This window comes from Aplysia californica, unplaced genomic scaffold, assembly GCF_000002075.1.
Source record: "Aplysia californica isolate F4 #8 unplaced genomic scaffold, AplCal3.0 scaffold00401, whole genome shotgun sequence".
In the NCBI taxonomy this organism is placed as follows: domain Eukaryota; kingdom Metazoa; phylum Mollusca; class Gastropoda; order Aplysiida; family Aplysiidae; genus Aplysia; species Aplysia californica.
Genome location: NW_004797671.1, coordinates 547,246 through 562,685, shown reverse-complemented (window position 1 = coordinate 562,685; position 15,440 = coordinate 547,246). Strand labels below are relative to the sequence as shown.

The 15,440-nt window shown below is 40.3% G+C and overlaps 1 protein-coding gene across 1 annotated transcript in view; it reads left to right on the top strand.

Moving 5' to 3' along the window:
- The window catches only part of LOC101849311 (L-amino-acid oxidase-like), a 7,349-nt gene extending 412 nt beyond the window's left edge, over positions 1–6,937 (top strand). Inside the window, exons 2-11 of the mRNA XM_005104026.3 lie at positions 585–824; positions 1,312–1,468; positions 1,971–2,078; positions 2,562–2,696; positions 3,119–3,205; positions 3,852–3,969; positions 4,474–4,559; positions 5,040–5,174; positions 5,490–5,686; positions 6,309–6,937. Coding sequence (XP_005104083.1) covers positions 585–824; positions 1,312–1,468; positions 1,971–2,078; positions 2,562–2,696; positions 3,119–3,205; positions 3,852–3,969; positions 4,474–4,559; positions 5,040–5,174; positions 5,490–5,686; positions 6,309–6,562 — 1,517 coding nt within the window. The 3' untranslated portion in view covers positions 6,563–6,937. The remainder of the gene's footprint in view (positions 1–584; positions 825–1,311; positions 1,469–1,970; positions 2,079–2,561; positions 2,697–3,118; positions 3,206–3,851; positions 3,970–4,473; positions 4,560–5,039; positions 5,175–5,489; positions 5,687–6,308) is intronic.
- The last annotated feature ends 8,503 nt before the right edge of the window (positions 6,938–15,440 follow it).

Sequence of the window (15,440 nt, the reverse complement as noted above, 5' to 3'; positions counted from 1 at the left end):
TGTAACATCGAATAAAAGGGAAGGAGGCTTCATAAAGCTTCAATGTTTTGGTAAATTTTTTTTAAAAAACATATCGGTGGGTCTTACTGAACATTGTCTATAAGAAAAAGAGTAGCGCTTAAATGTATCCATTAGAATAAGAGAGGTGTAACCATTTAGTTTTCTTTAAAAGTTGGCTTTCGGTCTGTTAAAGTAAAGGTACACTCACTCTCTCAATCTCTGTCTTTTAAATGCAAATATTTTCAATTCTGAAATAAAGGCTGAAAGTACTCGCCAAGTAATTGAAATTTTGCCGTACAATAAATAGTCTATCTTAAAATGAAATAGAAATTCAGGGTTAAGCATGGCGATATATTAGTGTAAAGTTTGCTCAGTCGACAAATTCAATTCTACATATTATAGGCTGTCTTTAAATATAATAATTGTAAAACGAACATATTATAAAGTGTACAGATATACATACAATATTTTAGAGTCTTGAGCCCGACAGTGTATGTCAGAATTGTATGGTACACAGACATTTTGTGTTTCTAGACCCCTGTATCTTATGAGAGAATTGTGACGTGTCTGTATCTCCTGCCCAGAGGTGTGCGGTTCCTCTTATGACGTGGCCATCGTGGGGGCGGGGCCAGGGGGAGCTAACTCCGCCTACATGCTGAGGGAGTCTGGCCTGGACATCGCTGTGTTTGAGTACTCTGACCGGGTGGGTGGCCGTCTGTTCACCTACCAGCTGCCCAACACACCCGACGTGAACCTGGAGATTGGCGGCATGAGGTTCATCGAGGGCGCCATGCACAGACTCTGGAAAGTCATTTCAGAACTCGGTACGGTTGGTCAACACACCTAAGCTTACACACAATATGTTATTGCTACTGTATTGACTGATAGCAACCTGCCCTTAAATAACCTAATAGTGTTAAACCTATACCATTTCACCATTTTTTTTTACTGATAGCAATTAAGTGCTGGAACTTGTGTCCAATAAAATCACTGGTAACACACAATCAGGAAAACATTTATATTACAGGGTCAACTATTAAATGAGCTAAAGGGTCCCTGTGAACCATTAATATAAGTCTTTATATATGTATCTATTATAGTTTGAACTCTGTCAACCCTCCCTAAACTGTCACACCCCCCCCCCCCCACCCCACATAATCCAAAACAAACAATTTTCCTAAACGCTGTTTTCATACCCACAAATTTGGCACTCAAAACTGGCAATAAATAAGAAACATGTAACTACATAACCAGTATACTCTAGTCTATTCTTGACAAGCAGAAAGAATAATAAGCTCCTTCCTCCAACAGGACTGACCCCCAAGGTGTTCAAGGAGGGTTTCGGCAAGGAGGGCAGACAGAGGTTCTACCTACGTGGACAGAGCCTGACCAAGAAACAGGTCAAGAGCGGGGACGTACCCTATGACCTCAGCCCGGAGGAGAAGGCCAACCAGGGACGTCTGGTCGAGTGAGTCTAGGGAGACTTGGCTGGTGGTGGTGGTGGTGGTGGTTGTGGTTGCTGTTGTTGTTGTTCTTGCTGCTGTTGTTGTTGTTGTTGTTTTCGTTGTAATTGTTGTTTTATCGAGTATCGTGTAGTGATGATGTTTTATTGGTATAAGTATCATTGAGGTTGTCTTTGTTGATGATCATTCAAGAAATAAATTAGGATGTTTTTGTGCAAGACGTAAAAAGTAGAGGAGATTTTCAAGGAGAGGGAAAAACTGTTTTGACTGGACTTCGAACATCAGACGTTTACTCATTTATCTCATTCTTCACCTACTCTGTCTTCTGGCGGCACAAAATATGTTGGTACATCGGTGGAATTACATTGCAGTATGAGATGACAACCTTTTTAAAAAGTTGAGGAATTAGAATTTCGACACCTGTAAATGCTTTCGTCAATGTAAGGCAAACACCAGGAACAGACTGTCAAGTTTGACCTACATTTGTCGGTTTCCCGCCCTCCACAGATACTACCTGGAGAAACTGACCGGATTACAGCTCAACGGCGAACCACTCAAACGGGAGGTGGCTCTCAAACTGACCGTACCCGACGGCAGATTCCTCTATGATCTCACGTGAGTCACTCACCAGTAAACTGTTCAAAGTGAGAGGCTAAAACAACACATATCTCACTCACCAGTAAACTTTTAAAGTGAAAGACTAAATCAATACATTTCTAACTCACCAGTAAGCTTTTTATACTGAAAAACTAAAATAATACTTATCTCAAGGTAAATGTAGGACATCGCTATCCACCTAAAATAGCTTCTACACAATATCTTTCTTGTAATGGTTAGGATCAACGACAAGTCTGCAAAGGACCTGGGTTTGTTGCATATCATAGGACATTTGTCGAGACAGACAAAGCCACAACAACTGACATTCAAAAAGGAGTCGTATTAATTTTTCATCAAGGTACCAAGATCCTTGTAAAAATTATGTCAATGACGCCGTAAAAAATTGTCTCCAAGTTCACCCAAACCCTTGTCAAACCCTTGTCAAAATTATGTCAATGATGCTGTAAAAGATGTTCTCCAATTTTCCCCAAATGTTGGCAGGTTTGACGAAGCTCTGGACCTGGTGGCCTCCCCTGAGGGCAAAGAGTTCGCCCGAGACACGCACGTGTTTACCTCAGAGGTCACACTGGACGCGTCGGCTATCTCTATCTTCGATGACCACCTGGGAGAGGACTAGTTAGTGGCTATACAGCTCTTTCTTCATTCATTCAACCAGTCATTCTCGCCCCACCGTCACTTCCCTGAATTCCATATTGAAAACAATTAATTCTTAACAAATGCTGATATTCATTCTGTTATCTATTGACTCTTCCATCTACTTATTTATTCAAATTTGTGTATCATCATTTGAATTTCTTCACGTTGACTATTATTATAAAGTGCACTCTAAATACATTTCACAAACCATACATAAAACAAAAATATTATGTATGCACATGTCATTTTTCTATTTTTATCTCCGGCAAGAAATTCACCATTAATTATCACTCTTATACATTGATTAGAAACAAAACAAAATTTCAGAGAAGGAAAACAAAAGACAGAAAAAACTAGCAGTTAAAAGAAGTACATCCGTTCTTCCATCCATCCATCCCCAGCTATGGCAGTGAGATCTACACCCTGGAGGAAGGAATGTCTTCTGTACCACAAGGACTGCTACAGACTTTTCTGGACGCCGCTAAATCGTGAGGACAGATTTGTTCTGGAACTTTGGTTTTACTTAACTCTATGGGAATACAGACTCGTAGGGGCATATTTGTTCCAAAACTTTTGATTTACTTAACTCTTTGAGGACCAGTGTTCTGGCCGTTCGTCAATGTTTTGTTTCATAACACAATGAAAAAATTAACCCCTGCTGAAAAATTTCCATCAACATCTGTACCTACAAGATTAAATGTTAATTCAAGGAATATTTAAACACAGAGAATGGTATCAGAATAAGGAAAATCACAAGCTGTAACTAAAACAACTAAAACTTTTGTCAACCAGATGAAACAATATAAGTGGAGAATACAAGCCAGGGCATACGTCTACCCAGCAGTGAACAGGTTAAAATGACTTCGTTACATCTACAATTTTCTCCTTTTGACACTTTTAAAAAAGACATACAAACAAAGTACATAACTTTCTTAGATTCAAAGTATGCATGTTAGTTAGAAATGTGCCAAAAAATTGCCGTAACATGCTGCTGATCGTGCGTGCGCACGCGGACACATACACACACAAATCTGTATTATATTAAATAGCTGAGGGAATTCTCTTACCCATAACCTAGGCAGCATGGTCTTTTATCTTCCCATAATTCTATTCTCCCTCTGTTGTTGTCCCTAGCAACGAGTTCTTCCCCAACAACCACCTGAAGGCTCTGAGACGGAGGACCAATGGTCAGTATGTCCTGTACTTTGAGCCAACCACGTCCAAGGATGGACAAACAACCATCAACTATCTGGTAGGTCACTCACCATCATCTGCTTGTTAGGTCACTCTCTAACTCTCTGTTTGCTTCATGAGGCACGGACACTGTTCCATAAGACAGTGTGAATGGTTTAATCACAGTTCAACCACTTATCTGGGCACATTTCTATGAGGAACAAAAACGTACAGCTGTACTCAGTCTACACCATAACACTATGATAATCTTGCAACTTCTAATCCGTCCTTTTCTTACCCTCAACCTGGTCACTTTTGTTCTCCATACTGAGAGTGAGAAATAGGGTGAGAAAATTTTTAAACTAAATTTGTAAAAATATCACCAAAAACAAAGAATGTAGCTGAGACAGAAATTTGTTATGTGCATGCGTCTTGCTGCTGCTTATTATGGTGCTTTTGTCGTCAATGTTACTGACTGATGATGTTGTATGGTCACTGTCATTCTTGCTGTAGTTGTTGTTGTTGTTGCTGTTGTTGTCTTTGTTGCCGTCAGTAACCACCTTCACGCCCGTTCCCCCGACAGGAACCCCTGAAGGTTGTGTGTGCTCAGAGAGTCATCCTGGCCATGCCGGTCTACGCTCTCAGACAACTGGACTGGTCACAGCTCAGGTCAGAGAAAAGGAACAAACGTATCTCTCGACCTACTTTGGCTTTAATAAGATATAAGAAAGTATTGGGAGTGGGAGGGGGGTCAAACTTACTTATTCAGTGTGGGGGTTGGGGGGGGGGTCAAATTTATTTACTGACCTACTTTCATATCAGTTATAATATACATATAGGAGGACGGAGCTCCAACTCATCCCTGATAGACATCCAGGTTTACTTGATGAGTTTTGTTTTGTACGTTTGTTAAAAATGGCATTGTAACTGTAAAGAAGGATGAGATAATTAATAGTCCATTACTATGATCAACCTCATTGCCACAATAAGAAAAAATGCTGTAAAACGAGCGTATGCAGTAGTTCTCTTTTACAATGATGCACGAACAACAAAATGAACGGGATTTTGTGTTTCTGTTTTTATATTCTTGAGATCAAAATAAATCCATTTGCCACCCCCTCCAACCCCTCCCTTCATCTTCCTCTTCAGAAATGACCGCGCCACCCAAGCGTACAGAGCCGTGCGTCCAATGCCTGCCAGTAAAGTCTTTATGACCTTTGACCAGCCCTGGTGGTTGCAGAATGAGAGGAAATCTTGGGTCACCAAATCAGACGCGCTTTTCAGGTACGTGTGTGTGTGTGTGTTTGTGTGTGTGTGTGTGTGTGTGTGTGTGTGTGTGTGTGTGTATATATATGTGTGTGTGTGTGTGTGTGTGCGTATGTGAGTGTTTGTGCACGTGTGTTGTGTGTGTGTGTGTGTGTGTGTGTGTGTGTGTGTGTGCGTATGTGAGTGTTTGTGCACGTGTGTGTGTGTGTGTGTGTGTGTGTGTGTTTGTTTGTGTGTGAATGTGAATGTTTGTGTGTATGTTATGCTTATAAGTATCTCATTTTTAAAAAGACATCCTCTAAGGCCACCCTCTTTTCCTCTTCCCCTGGACAGCCAAATGTATGACTGGCAGAAGTCCGAGGCTTCCGGAGATTACATCCTGATCGCCAGCTACGCCGACGGCCTCAAAGCCCAGTACCTGCGCGAGCTGAAGGATCAGGGAGAGGACATCCCAGGCTCTGACCCCGGCTACAACCAGGTCACCGTACCCCTCAAGGACGCCATTCTTGAACACCTCACTGAGGCGTACGGTCAGTACTTATGTTTTATGTGTTTGTTTGTTTGTTTTCTTTTCTTTATTTGATCAGTTCTCAGACAACCTCTTGAATTATAGCACTCTTAAGTTTTATCTATTTGAGTTTCTTCGCCAGCAGTATTTTTTGTCTTGAGTAGTTTTGCATTTAATTATAAACAGTCCGGTCCAATGTCTTGGTATTATTTAAGTTTAATACCCGAATAAAACTAAAATCTTACAAAGGAGGGACTATGAGAGATAACGTGAAGCTTTGATTGATTTCAATCAAATTAATGTGGGCCCATAAAATCCATGACTTCATGAGTAACCTGATGCCTACTGAGTTATATGTTGCTCCCCCCACCCCCCCTTTCCACACACACACACACACACGCACGCACTTCTTTGAAGTGAACTAAAAACAGAACCACAATACGATTATTCCATTTATTTTGTCTCCCATTTGTTTCCCTTCCTGAGTCGTTACAAGTTGTTCTTGTTGTAGTAATTCTTCTTTTTCTTTACAATGAAGCTTTGTTTTCACGAGTTATACTATTCTGGCGAAATGTTATAGTATCACGCTGACTCTTCTTTATCTCCACCACTACAACATCACCTTGTCCCTTCCCTCCCCCCAGGCGTGGAGCGAAAGTCGATCCCAGAACCCGTGACTGCTGCCTCCCAGTTCTGGACAGACTACCCGTTTGGCTGCGGCTGGATCACCTGGAGGGCCGGTTACCATTTTGATGACGTCATCAGCACCATGCGTCGCCCATCACTGAAAGATGAGGTCTATGTGGTAGGATCGGATTACTCCTGGGGACTTATCTCCTCCTGGATAGAGGGCGCTCTGGAGACATCCGAAAACGTCATCAACGACTACTTCCTCTAAGTCTACATCACTACATGGCCGTCTCCGATATATCGGATAATGTTTGTGTATGTCTTGTTTGTTGCAACTTTATGAAATATAAATAGGATCTTTTTAATGTTAAAGTATAGAATCACCGAATTGTACCACTCGTAGTGCATGCTTAGACTGTCTATGCTTGTTTCTGACATGTTTCTAATAGTTTTACTTGAAAATAAACCAGTCAAACAAGTGTGTCTTAATATCAGAATATTGTGTTTATGGCTGGTACTTCTTTTTTGTCAAGCGTTGGCTGTTTACAATTCTCTGTCCATCTGATGCTCTGTTCTGTGTTGCTTGTGCTGCTTGGGAGAGAGAATCCAAATGCAATGTTACCGTGCTGTATGGAAGCAAAATCAATTTGTATAAACTTTACATCAAATGTTTTGCGACACAGTGGAATCAGGCATTCGTCAGTTATTTGGCACATGAAGGTATTGGTATCATTTAAAACAAAAACTTGTTCATAAATCGTCTTGCTTTAGATTAAACAATACCCATCTACGAGCCTTGAGTAGAAGTCAGGGTATTTGCAATTGAAGGAGGTCGGGTTTGATTAATGTCAGAAGTAAAATTATCAAGACAATAACGGTTAAAGTTTGATGACTTCCGTATCTCCAATGTACTGGAAAATTGTATATATAGGGTTCTGCTGTAAAGCAAAAAGCAAACAAAAAACAAAACTATTTTCTTGACGAAAAGAAAAAAAAGACTTGTTGGTAAGCAATTAATGAATAAGAAACAACAACAGCAAATACAAAAACTACCAGTTGTGATATAGACAAAAAACAGAGATAAAACAAAATACAAAAACTGATAAGACTGTTATTTTAAAAAAACAACAACCCACCAATAACAACAGCAACAATACGACAATTGTTAGTAGGCTAATGTTTTTTAAAAAACAACATTTGTCTGAAAAACAGCAAAAACCCATCTCGAAAACTGTAAGTTAACTTCCTGTTCTGGAACCCCCACCCCCAGACCGAAGAAAAAGAGAACAAACAAACAAATCTTCTGTAGCTGCTGGGTAGGCGCTATCTCCAAAGGGGATATAACCAACAATGATATTTCCTCATTGTTGTTGCTTTTTTTAATTCTGTTTTTCTTCTGGGTTTGTTTGTTTGTTTGTTTGTTTGTTTTTGTTGTTGATGTTGTTGGTTGTTGTTGTTTTTTTAGTTCTTTTTTTTTTGGGGGGGGGGTGTAAGTGTTTTACGGCGCTCACAACTGCTTAATAAGGTCACATGAGCGCACGGGACACGAAAGCAAATGACAGAATGGGAAGAGAGAATAAGAAAGGAGATGAAAAGGGAATATTTTAGGGAGGTAAATTTTTCGTCACAGTCAGGGTTCGAATCCAAGAGTGATTGATGAGAGGCGAACACAGTAGGGCCTACCCTCCCGAACACGCGTACCTCTTCTCTCCAAAAAGGAGAACTGGACAATCTCTCTCTGGAACTGAACGCTTTTAAGATGGAGAACTACTGGTTCGGAGTCTTGTCATCACAGCTACAGCCAGTTTACCGGCAGTGTCTTACTCTCCTTCTTGCCAAGTCTCCCAGCGAACGAACAACAATCTTTTAGATCCGAGACATCATAAAGCGTTCAACTCTCGAGACACTACTTTCGTGAATTTACCTTTATTCTTGACCCTTCTTATGGACAAAGTATCGCAGCGAACAAGCGACACTCTTTCAGAACCGAGACATTATAAAGCGGCACACAATCGAGAAACGCCTTTAGCCAATATACATGACGTGTATGACCGTCCTTCTTGACCAATATCGTAGCGAACAAGCACTCTTCATGGGGACGAGCGCATCTTCTGCAAGTTCTCCATCACAGTGAAAGACGACAGATCCTTCAGGCAAATTTTCTGCAAGCTCTAAACAGCAGTTCTTGCGGTAAACATGGGTACACGACCCCCCCCCCCCCTCCCCCCACCCTAGTCGGCATTCTGACCACGCTCACAACTTGGCACAAGGTAAAATCTCTGCTTCTTAACAGAAGAAAAGAACAACATACAAAAGAAAGCCCTTATTAGGGCTACCGACGAAGAAACAGTCCTTTACAGGGCTGCTCATGGTCATTTTCAGGACAAACAAAAACGTCCTTCCTGGGACGAACGACGAAACCAAAACATCAAACAATTCTTTTCAGGGCTGCCAGAAAAATTACAAATTATATCCTCAGTCGAATTGAGGACAAGATGAAGGTATGAAGAAGCATACAGAACTTCATGAACTTACGAACTCCCCGGGATATCCTGAAAAAGGTCACAGCTGAATGACAAGAAATCCCTGTTGCAAGAACATCAGCAACAACATTTTTAATGCGGCCAGTGTTCTTAATAGAGCAGTGTGACACCAAAAGCCCGTTTAACTCAGATGGAAAACGTTGAAGATTTTCCCACTTCCTACTCCTAGTCAGGAAAGGTACAATCAATGATGCTCTGTCCGTACAACATCAACTCGTATTTGAGACGTCTGTTAAGGCCCCGCTATGACAGGACAGAGTACACAACACCGACCCCTTCCATAGTAGAAGTGTCGCGTAGGTTAAACGCACCTGTCTAAACTGTGAGTTTATGGAAAAGACGAGAACTCCAAACTTAACGCCCCTATCAATACTGGGAGTTCAGTTAATTAGTGATAGTAGGGTTTTACGGCGCTTGCAACTGCTAAGGTCACAAGAGCGCCATCGCCAAGGGGTGGATGTCAACAGAGAAATCCAAACGGGGAATCCAACTTACTCTGCTCTCCTCTCTAGCTCCAACGGCACAAATTCTGCTTCGACTATCAAGGCTCCCCGGGAATAGCAGGTCACAAGAGAGTGACAAACATACAAAAGAAGTAGAAAGAAAAATAATGATAATAGTAATGATGAGGCAAGAAAAAGCAGCAGTTCCCCGTATATTGTTAGGCACAGTACGAGCATGACACTGATAAATCAGCCCGTTTACAATTCTACTCTGCGCAATGTTTGGGAATGGCCCAAAGACACTTCAGCCAGTAGCCCTGCCCTGGTGGAAGGACTGAGAGTTTATTGAAAAGACGAGACCTCCGACCGTTTCTTATGGGGCTTACCCAAGTGTGTGTGTGAGGGGGAAGAGCTTGAAAATTCTGTAAACAATCCAAAGTCAGGAAGGCCGCATTGGGGATTCGAACAAGGGCCATACACACCACAGTCCAGCATGTTATCACCTGAGCAAACAGGGCACCCGAACGCTTCCATGCACTCTGTGACGTCGTCGTGTGTTGGTCATGTTCGTGCAGAATAAGGCACTTTGGAAATTATCCAAACACGAAGCATGCACGCCAGTATAACATTGACAATACCATGTCTTCTAATGACTGTTCCATGCGGACACCGTTAAAAATTGGTCTCTCTTTTTTTAGGACAAGCGGGCTAACCCAGATTTCGAGGGTTTCCAGAAACCGTGACCTACACCAAATGTGGGCATTGCCCTACCTATTGGAGAAGTTCGATTTCATCGGTGAGTATATTTGTTAGGCTATAGAGAAAACTCTCCTTGTCTTTTAAAGAAACTGAACAAGGGGCAAAAACTTTACCTTCGGTTTTTTCAAAACAGCATTTTTCGGGATAGCCCCCTTGTGCTAAAAAGCAACTAACAGAAACCTTTCTATTTGTCCATCTGTCTTTGGGTAGGTCTAAAATACTAGAATTTCTCCCCGCCTCAGTATCTCAACAACAGCAGTCAACTATTTAGCTGATTGAGGCGTGAATTAAAATAAAACATTACCAATGGGAGGGAAAACGAAAGGACCGCAAAGGGATAAGAAATAAAAAAGACTCCTAAGGGAGAGAGGTTTTTAGGGGGGGGGATAAGTGTTTTACGGCGCTCGAAACTGCATAAGCCCATATGAGCGCACGGGACATGTTAAACATATTCAGTTGGTAGGAAATTTTGAATTTTGCTCTGGTGGCGACGGAAGACTACTCATACCGATTTTGGACACCAAGGGATCTTTAACCTGCGCAACGTGCACATGGGACCTCCGAGATTTTTCACCCTTGTCCGAGAAGCCTAGGTGTAGATCTTTCCTACCAGAAGATCAGGGGTGTGGGTGAAAGACAAGGAGCCAAGGAGTAACAGCCTCTAGAAAGGCTACAGAAAGAGTCAGGAGCCCAGAGAAGGGGGCATAGAAGGTGAGGGGGTTGGGGCAGAAAATGGATACGAAAGCAGACGACAGAACATTGCTAGAGAGCATGAAAGGATGTGAAAGGAGACAATTTTAAAGAAGAACATTTTCCGCCGCAGTCCGGATTCGAATCCGGGACGTATTGAATATGAGGCGAACACCTTAACCCGTAGGCCAAGAGAACCCCCGAGAGAGGGGGTGTGGTGATTAATCGAAGAAAATGGGAAGAGGAGGTGAAAGATTAAAGTGTGTCATGTTTGCTCTGAACAGGTTTGAAACTAGGCACCTTTGGAATAGGAGCTAAGCACGGTACCTCTAGGCTACATTTCTTCCAGAACACAAGCCTAAACTCTCTGCCAAGCAAAGAACGCAGCACCGTTACCAAGAGGGGCAATAATCTGTATATTAATTTGTTCAAAAAAGTAAAACATAATTATTGTAGTAGTGCGGCTCAAAATATGTGGCGCAACTTATTCTTTGTCAAATATTTCAATAACTATCAAGCATAGACTCTCTAGCTTTCGCACAATGACTTATATCGATTTGTCTTAACAGAGCAGTATTTTGGTACATATCTTTTAAAAAGCCAAGTGGGTGGTTTCTACATATTTTAAAAGGTTTACAAGCTTGGAAAGTATCACTTTTTAAAGACAGTCATTCTTTTCTATCGAAACACTACCTTTATTGAACGCATGTTTTGAGAACCTTTAGTGAAAAAATGTGTTCCCTATAAAATCAAGTTCTTGTAACAAGTTTTGCCACAAAAAGTGCCACTGGTGAGCTGCGACGTAGGCCATATGTATGCGTATGCAAAATGTGTGTGAGGAGCGGGAAGTGCTGTGCACACTCCCATTTTCTGCGGGACTAGTATTTTATATAACTTTATGAAGAAAGATTTTTGATCCAGCCTCAAATGTGGTAAAATATGATTAAAATAAGACAAATTATTATTGATACAAACTGCTGTGCAAAGCATGGATGGCATTGATTCACCCGTTAAAGAGATACTAGTGTTAAAGGTGTGCCACCAATTTTTGACCGCACTATAGATTCAAATCTTCAATTTGGTAAAGGACGTGCAAGATTTCTCATCTACTGGAACAGAGGTAGAAAAGTCAAGACGTTGCCTATTGGTGGGGGAAAGAAGCAATTCCTCACAAGGGAGGTTATCACACAGATCTTTACTTCAGTGTGTGTTAATGCAGTTATCTCCGTTTGTATTCTGATGTGACAGAAGGAAAAGATTGCAGTATGTTTATTTGTACACACACACACACACACACACACACACACACACACACACACACACACACAACATGAATTTGAATACGTTCAGGAAGAGATTTGAGTTTATTTCTGCAGCCAAAAGTTCAGAACAAAATGTACATTATCCAGCAGGGTTGTTGCCCCTTGTGAGAGCAATGACAATCTCCCAGAAGCTTAGAATAATTGATTACCCTCTTTGTAACCTCCTTAGGCATTGCCTTATTCGGACATGTTGCGGAACACAGAAATAGATAAATAACTCAAGAGTTGTTATAAATAGGTAAACTGAAATAATGGAAAGAAAAGTGCCAGAGAAAGTGAGAGAGATTGACAGAGGGGGTAAGGAAGGAAAGAGAGAGGGTGACTGAAAGAAACAGTGATCATATAGAGTGACATAGAAACAGAGAGAAGGAAAGAGTGAAGAGGAAGGAAGAGAAAAAAGGGGGGGGGGTGGGAAAGAGGGAGAGAGAGTGAGAGAGGGAGAGAGAGGGACAGAGAGAGAAAGAGATAGATAGATAGAGAGAGAGATAGAGAGAGAGACAGAGAGAGGCAGAGAGAGAGATAGAGATAGAGAGAGACAGAGAGAGACAGAGAGAGACAGAAAGAGAGAGAAAGAGAGAGAGAGAGAGAGAGAGTGGGGGGGGGTGCATTTGACCAATTTGGCGATGCTACACAAAGAGAAAGCATAAATAAAGTGAATTCATTGCGTCTGTGTGTAAAACAAGAGGGGAAAGTTGATGTGGAGTGTATAAAGTGTTCATAATGATATACATGTATTATATATATATAAACATTCTTGGCACATAATTTCCTATAAGCTAGAGCACACACACAACACCCCCTCTTCCCCCCCCCCACACACACACATGCACATGCGCTCACAGATGCATACACATACACCACACTCGCATATGCATACATGTATTTACATACTCACACATGATACACACACACACACACACACACACACACACACACACACAAACACACACAAACACACACACACACAAACACACACACACACACACATACACGCGGGCACGCATACGTACAAAAATGCAGACAATCACACACATAACTTTACAATCAATACCAACATCTCTGATTTATGAGCTCATCATTATTTACAGTGTTGTGGTTATGCAGACAGTGCTCATACAAACATAGGTGGCATATTTACACTAGTTTTTTTTTTTTTAACTAATGGAAAATTGTTTGATTGAAAACATTTTTTGGTAAAATGACGAGTAGCAGATTATCTCCAATCCAGTCACATTTCTTAAGATTTAAAAAAAAATTCATTTCATCACCTAGCAGTAAAAATGTACTCTGGCCCAACATTTCGAATCTTTAGGCTAAACTTTTTTATATGTGTTGTAGTCCAGAAATGTTTTGTCAAAATTCAAATTCTAAATGTGGAAAAAAAGATAAGCATGGGAATAAAAAATCTTAAGACAGGTACAAATACTTGTTAAAAGAATAAAATAGTTTTTCTCTCTACGGAAAAAAAGTTGCATCTGGGCTCAGTACTTTTTAACAGCTTGCTACCTCAGTATTACAAAGTTCTGTCAGACACTTTTTAGTCACTAAGATCACGAGGTCTGAAACCAAATGTTCTGTCTCTTTTTTAAAATCTAAATCTTAAGATAATTCACTATATTCAAAGTCTTTACAAAGATATTCAAAGAATTGAATTTGACAAAGTTTGACATGTTGGTGAAACTCAAAATCTTTGACGTCAAATTTCTCAAAACTAAACGCGTCATTACAGAATGATGCTTTATATTATACAAAATTCGTCAAACATAATAACCTCAATTTTAAAAATGTGACATTAATTAAAAGAATGTGAAGCTTCATATTTCTAAATATTGCACTACAATTTCAGGACAGCGAAATTCAAGAAACCGCAGATATTTGTCAGATGTAACTTTCTCATTTAAAAACAATACACTTTAGTTAATTCCTTCAATTCTTCCTTTGCAATGCTGACACAGTGTTTACTTGGAAGGTCACTAGGATAGAATGCCCTTGAGCTAGGCACGATCTATAGCCCTAGCTAAACAAATTAATAGTATGGGGCTCACAGGTAACCACCAATGATGTGGTTGTCAGATTGTCTCTACAACAGTACCTTCCTAGAGGAAGGTGGAGTTAATATGAAATCATCAACTCTCGTTAATAACTTGTTTTACCTATGTATCAATGTATGTGACGAAAGTATTTTTCAGTTTAAAACTGAGACTAGGAAAGACTCCTCCCCCTCCCCCCTACTCACCCCCTGCTCCCCTCCCCTCTCACCTCTTCCCTCCCACCCTGAAAAACAATATCGCATCCTGAACTATACAAAGACCTATCTTCAAAGCAAGAAAGGTTTCAAGGCATACTACTGCAATTTAAACTAAACAAAACTCGACTGTGATCGACTCATTGAAAATCCAAACAAGAATTTTACGTCCTTTAACATAACGAGAACAGCTTGAATAGATAACAGACTAGAATATTATGTTTTCAAATTTGATTATGAAATGAGTTTCGAGTAAATGGAAAGTTACGAAGAAATACAGACAGACACAAGGTTTTGAAAGAATAAATAAATTTCGAGATCAAAACATCCCAAGTTAGTGAAATATAGAGATCAGAGCTCCAGCGCCTATTTGTTTGTTATGTACTAAATATTTATCTCAACAATATCAGTGTATCAACATTTTCACAAGAGAATCACTCTGTCAATATGTTATATATTAAGAGAAAAGACATCTAGAGGAAGATGGAGTTACTTAAATATAGACCTACCTAGAATAATATGTACATTGGAGGCTAATATATTACGGTCTAGCGTGCACTTAGAGAAATCAGCAGGACGAAGAAATCTTTTGGTCATATTGAATGAATCTTTTCTACATACATGGTTTAGCTAAAAGTAAAAGAAAATAAATTCAGAAAAAAATCAAGGGCCTGAAAGTATGCTTGCTTTGTGTTTGTTTTGCTATTTATTTTCACTGTGAGAACTTTTCGCTATGAGTGCATTTTGTAATGTGCGTGTTTCGCAATGGATGCGTTTCCCTATGTGCATACCACACAGTATAATAATAAAATGTGTGATCACTACAATTAGTGGTAAGAGCAAGGTTTCCCTCCTCCTTTTTCTACTCCTACTCCTCTTCCATCTTCTCCTCTTTCTCCTCCTCAGCTCTTGTGCCTGTACACATATGCAAAATCTTTCAATATTTCGTCTGCAAGATGCTCAGATAATTGAACAAAGCCTAACATAGTGGAAAACATTTTCATCACTGTTTCTTAATGAGCACTACATGTTGCATGTGCTCAAAAAATATTTTGTCAAAATTCAAATTCAAAACACTGGAATAAAAAATATAATATAATATTATACCATTTTCAGGAGGTACATTGTTTAAAGAATGAAGCAG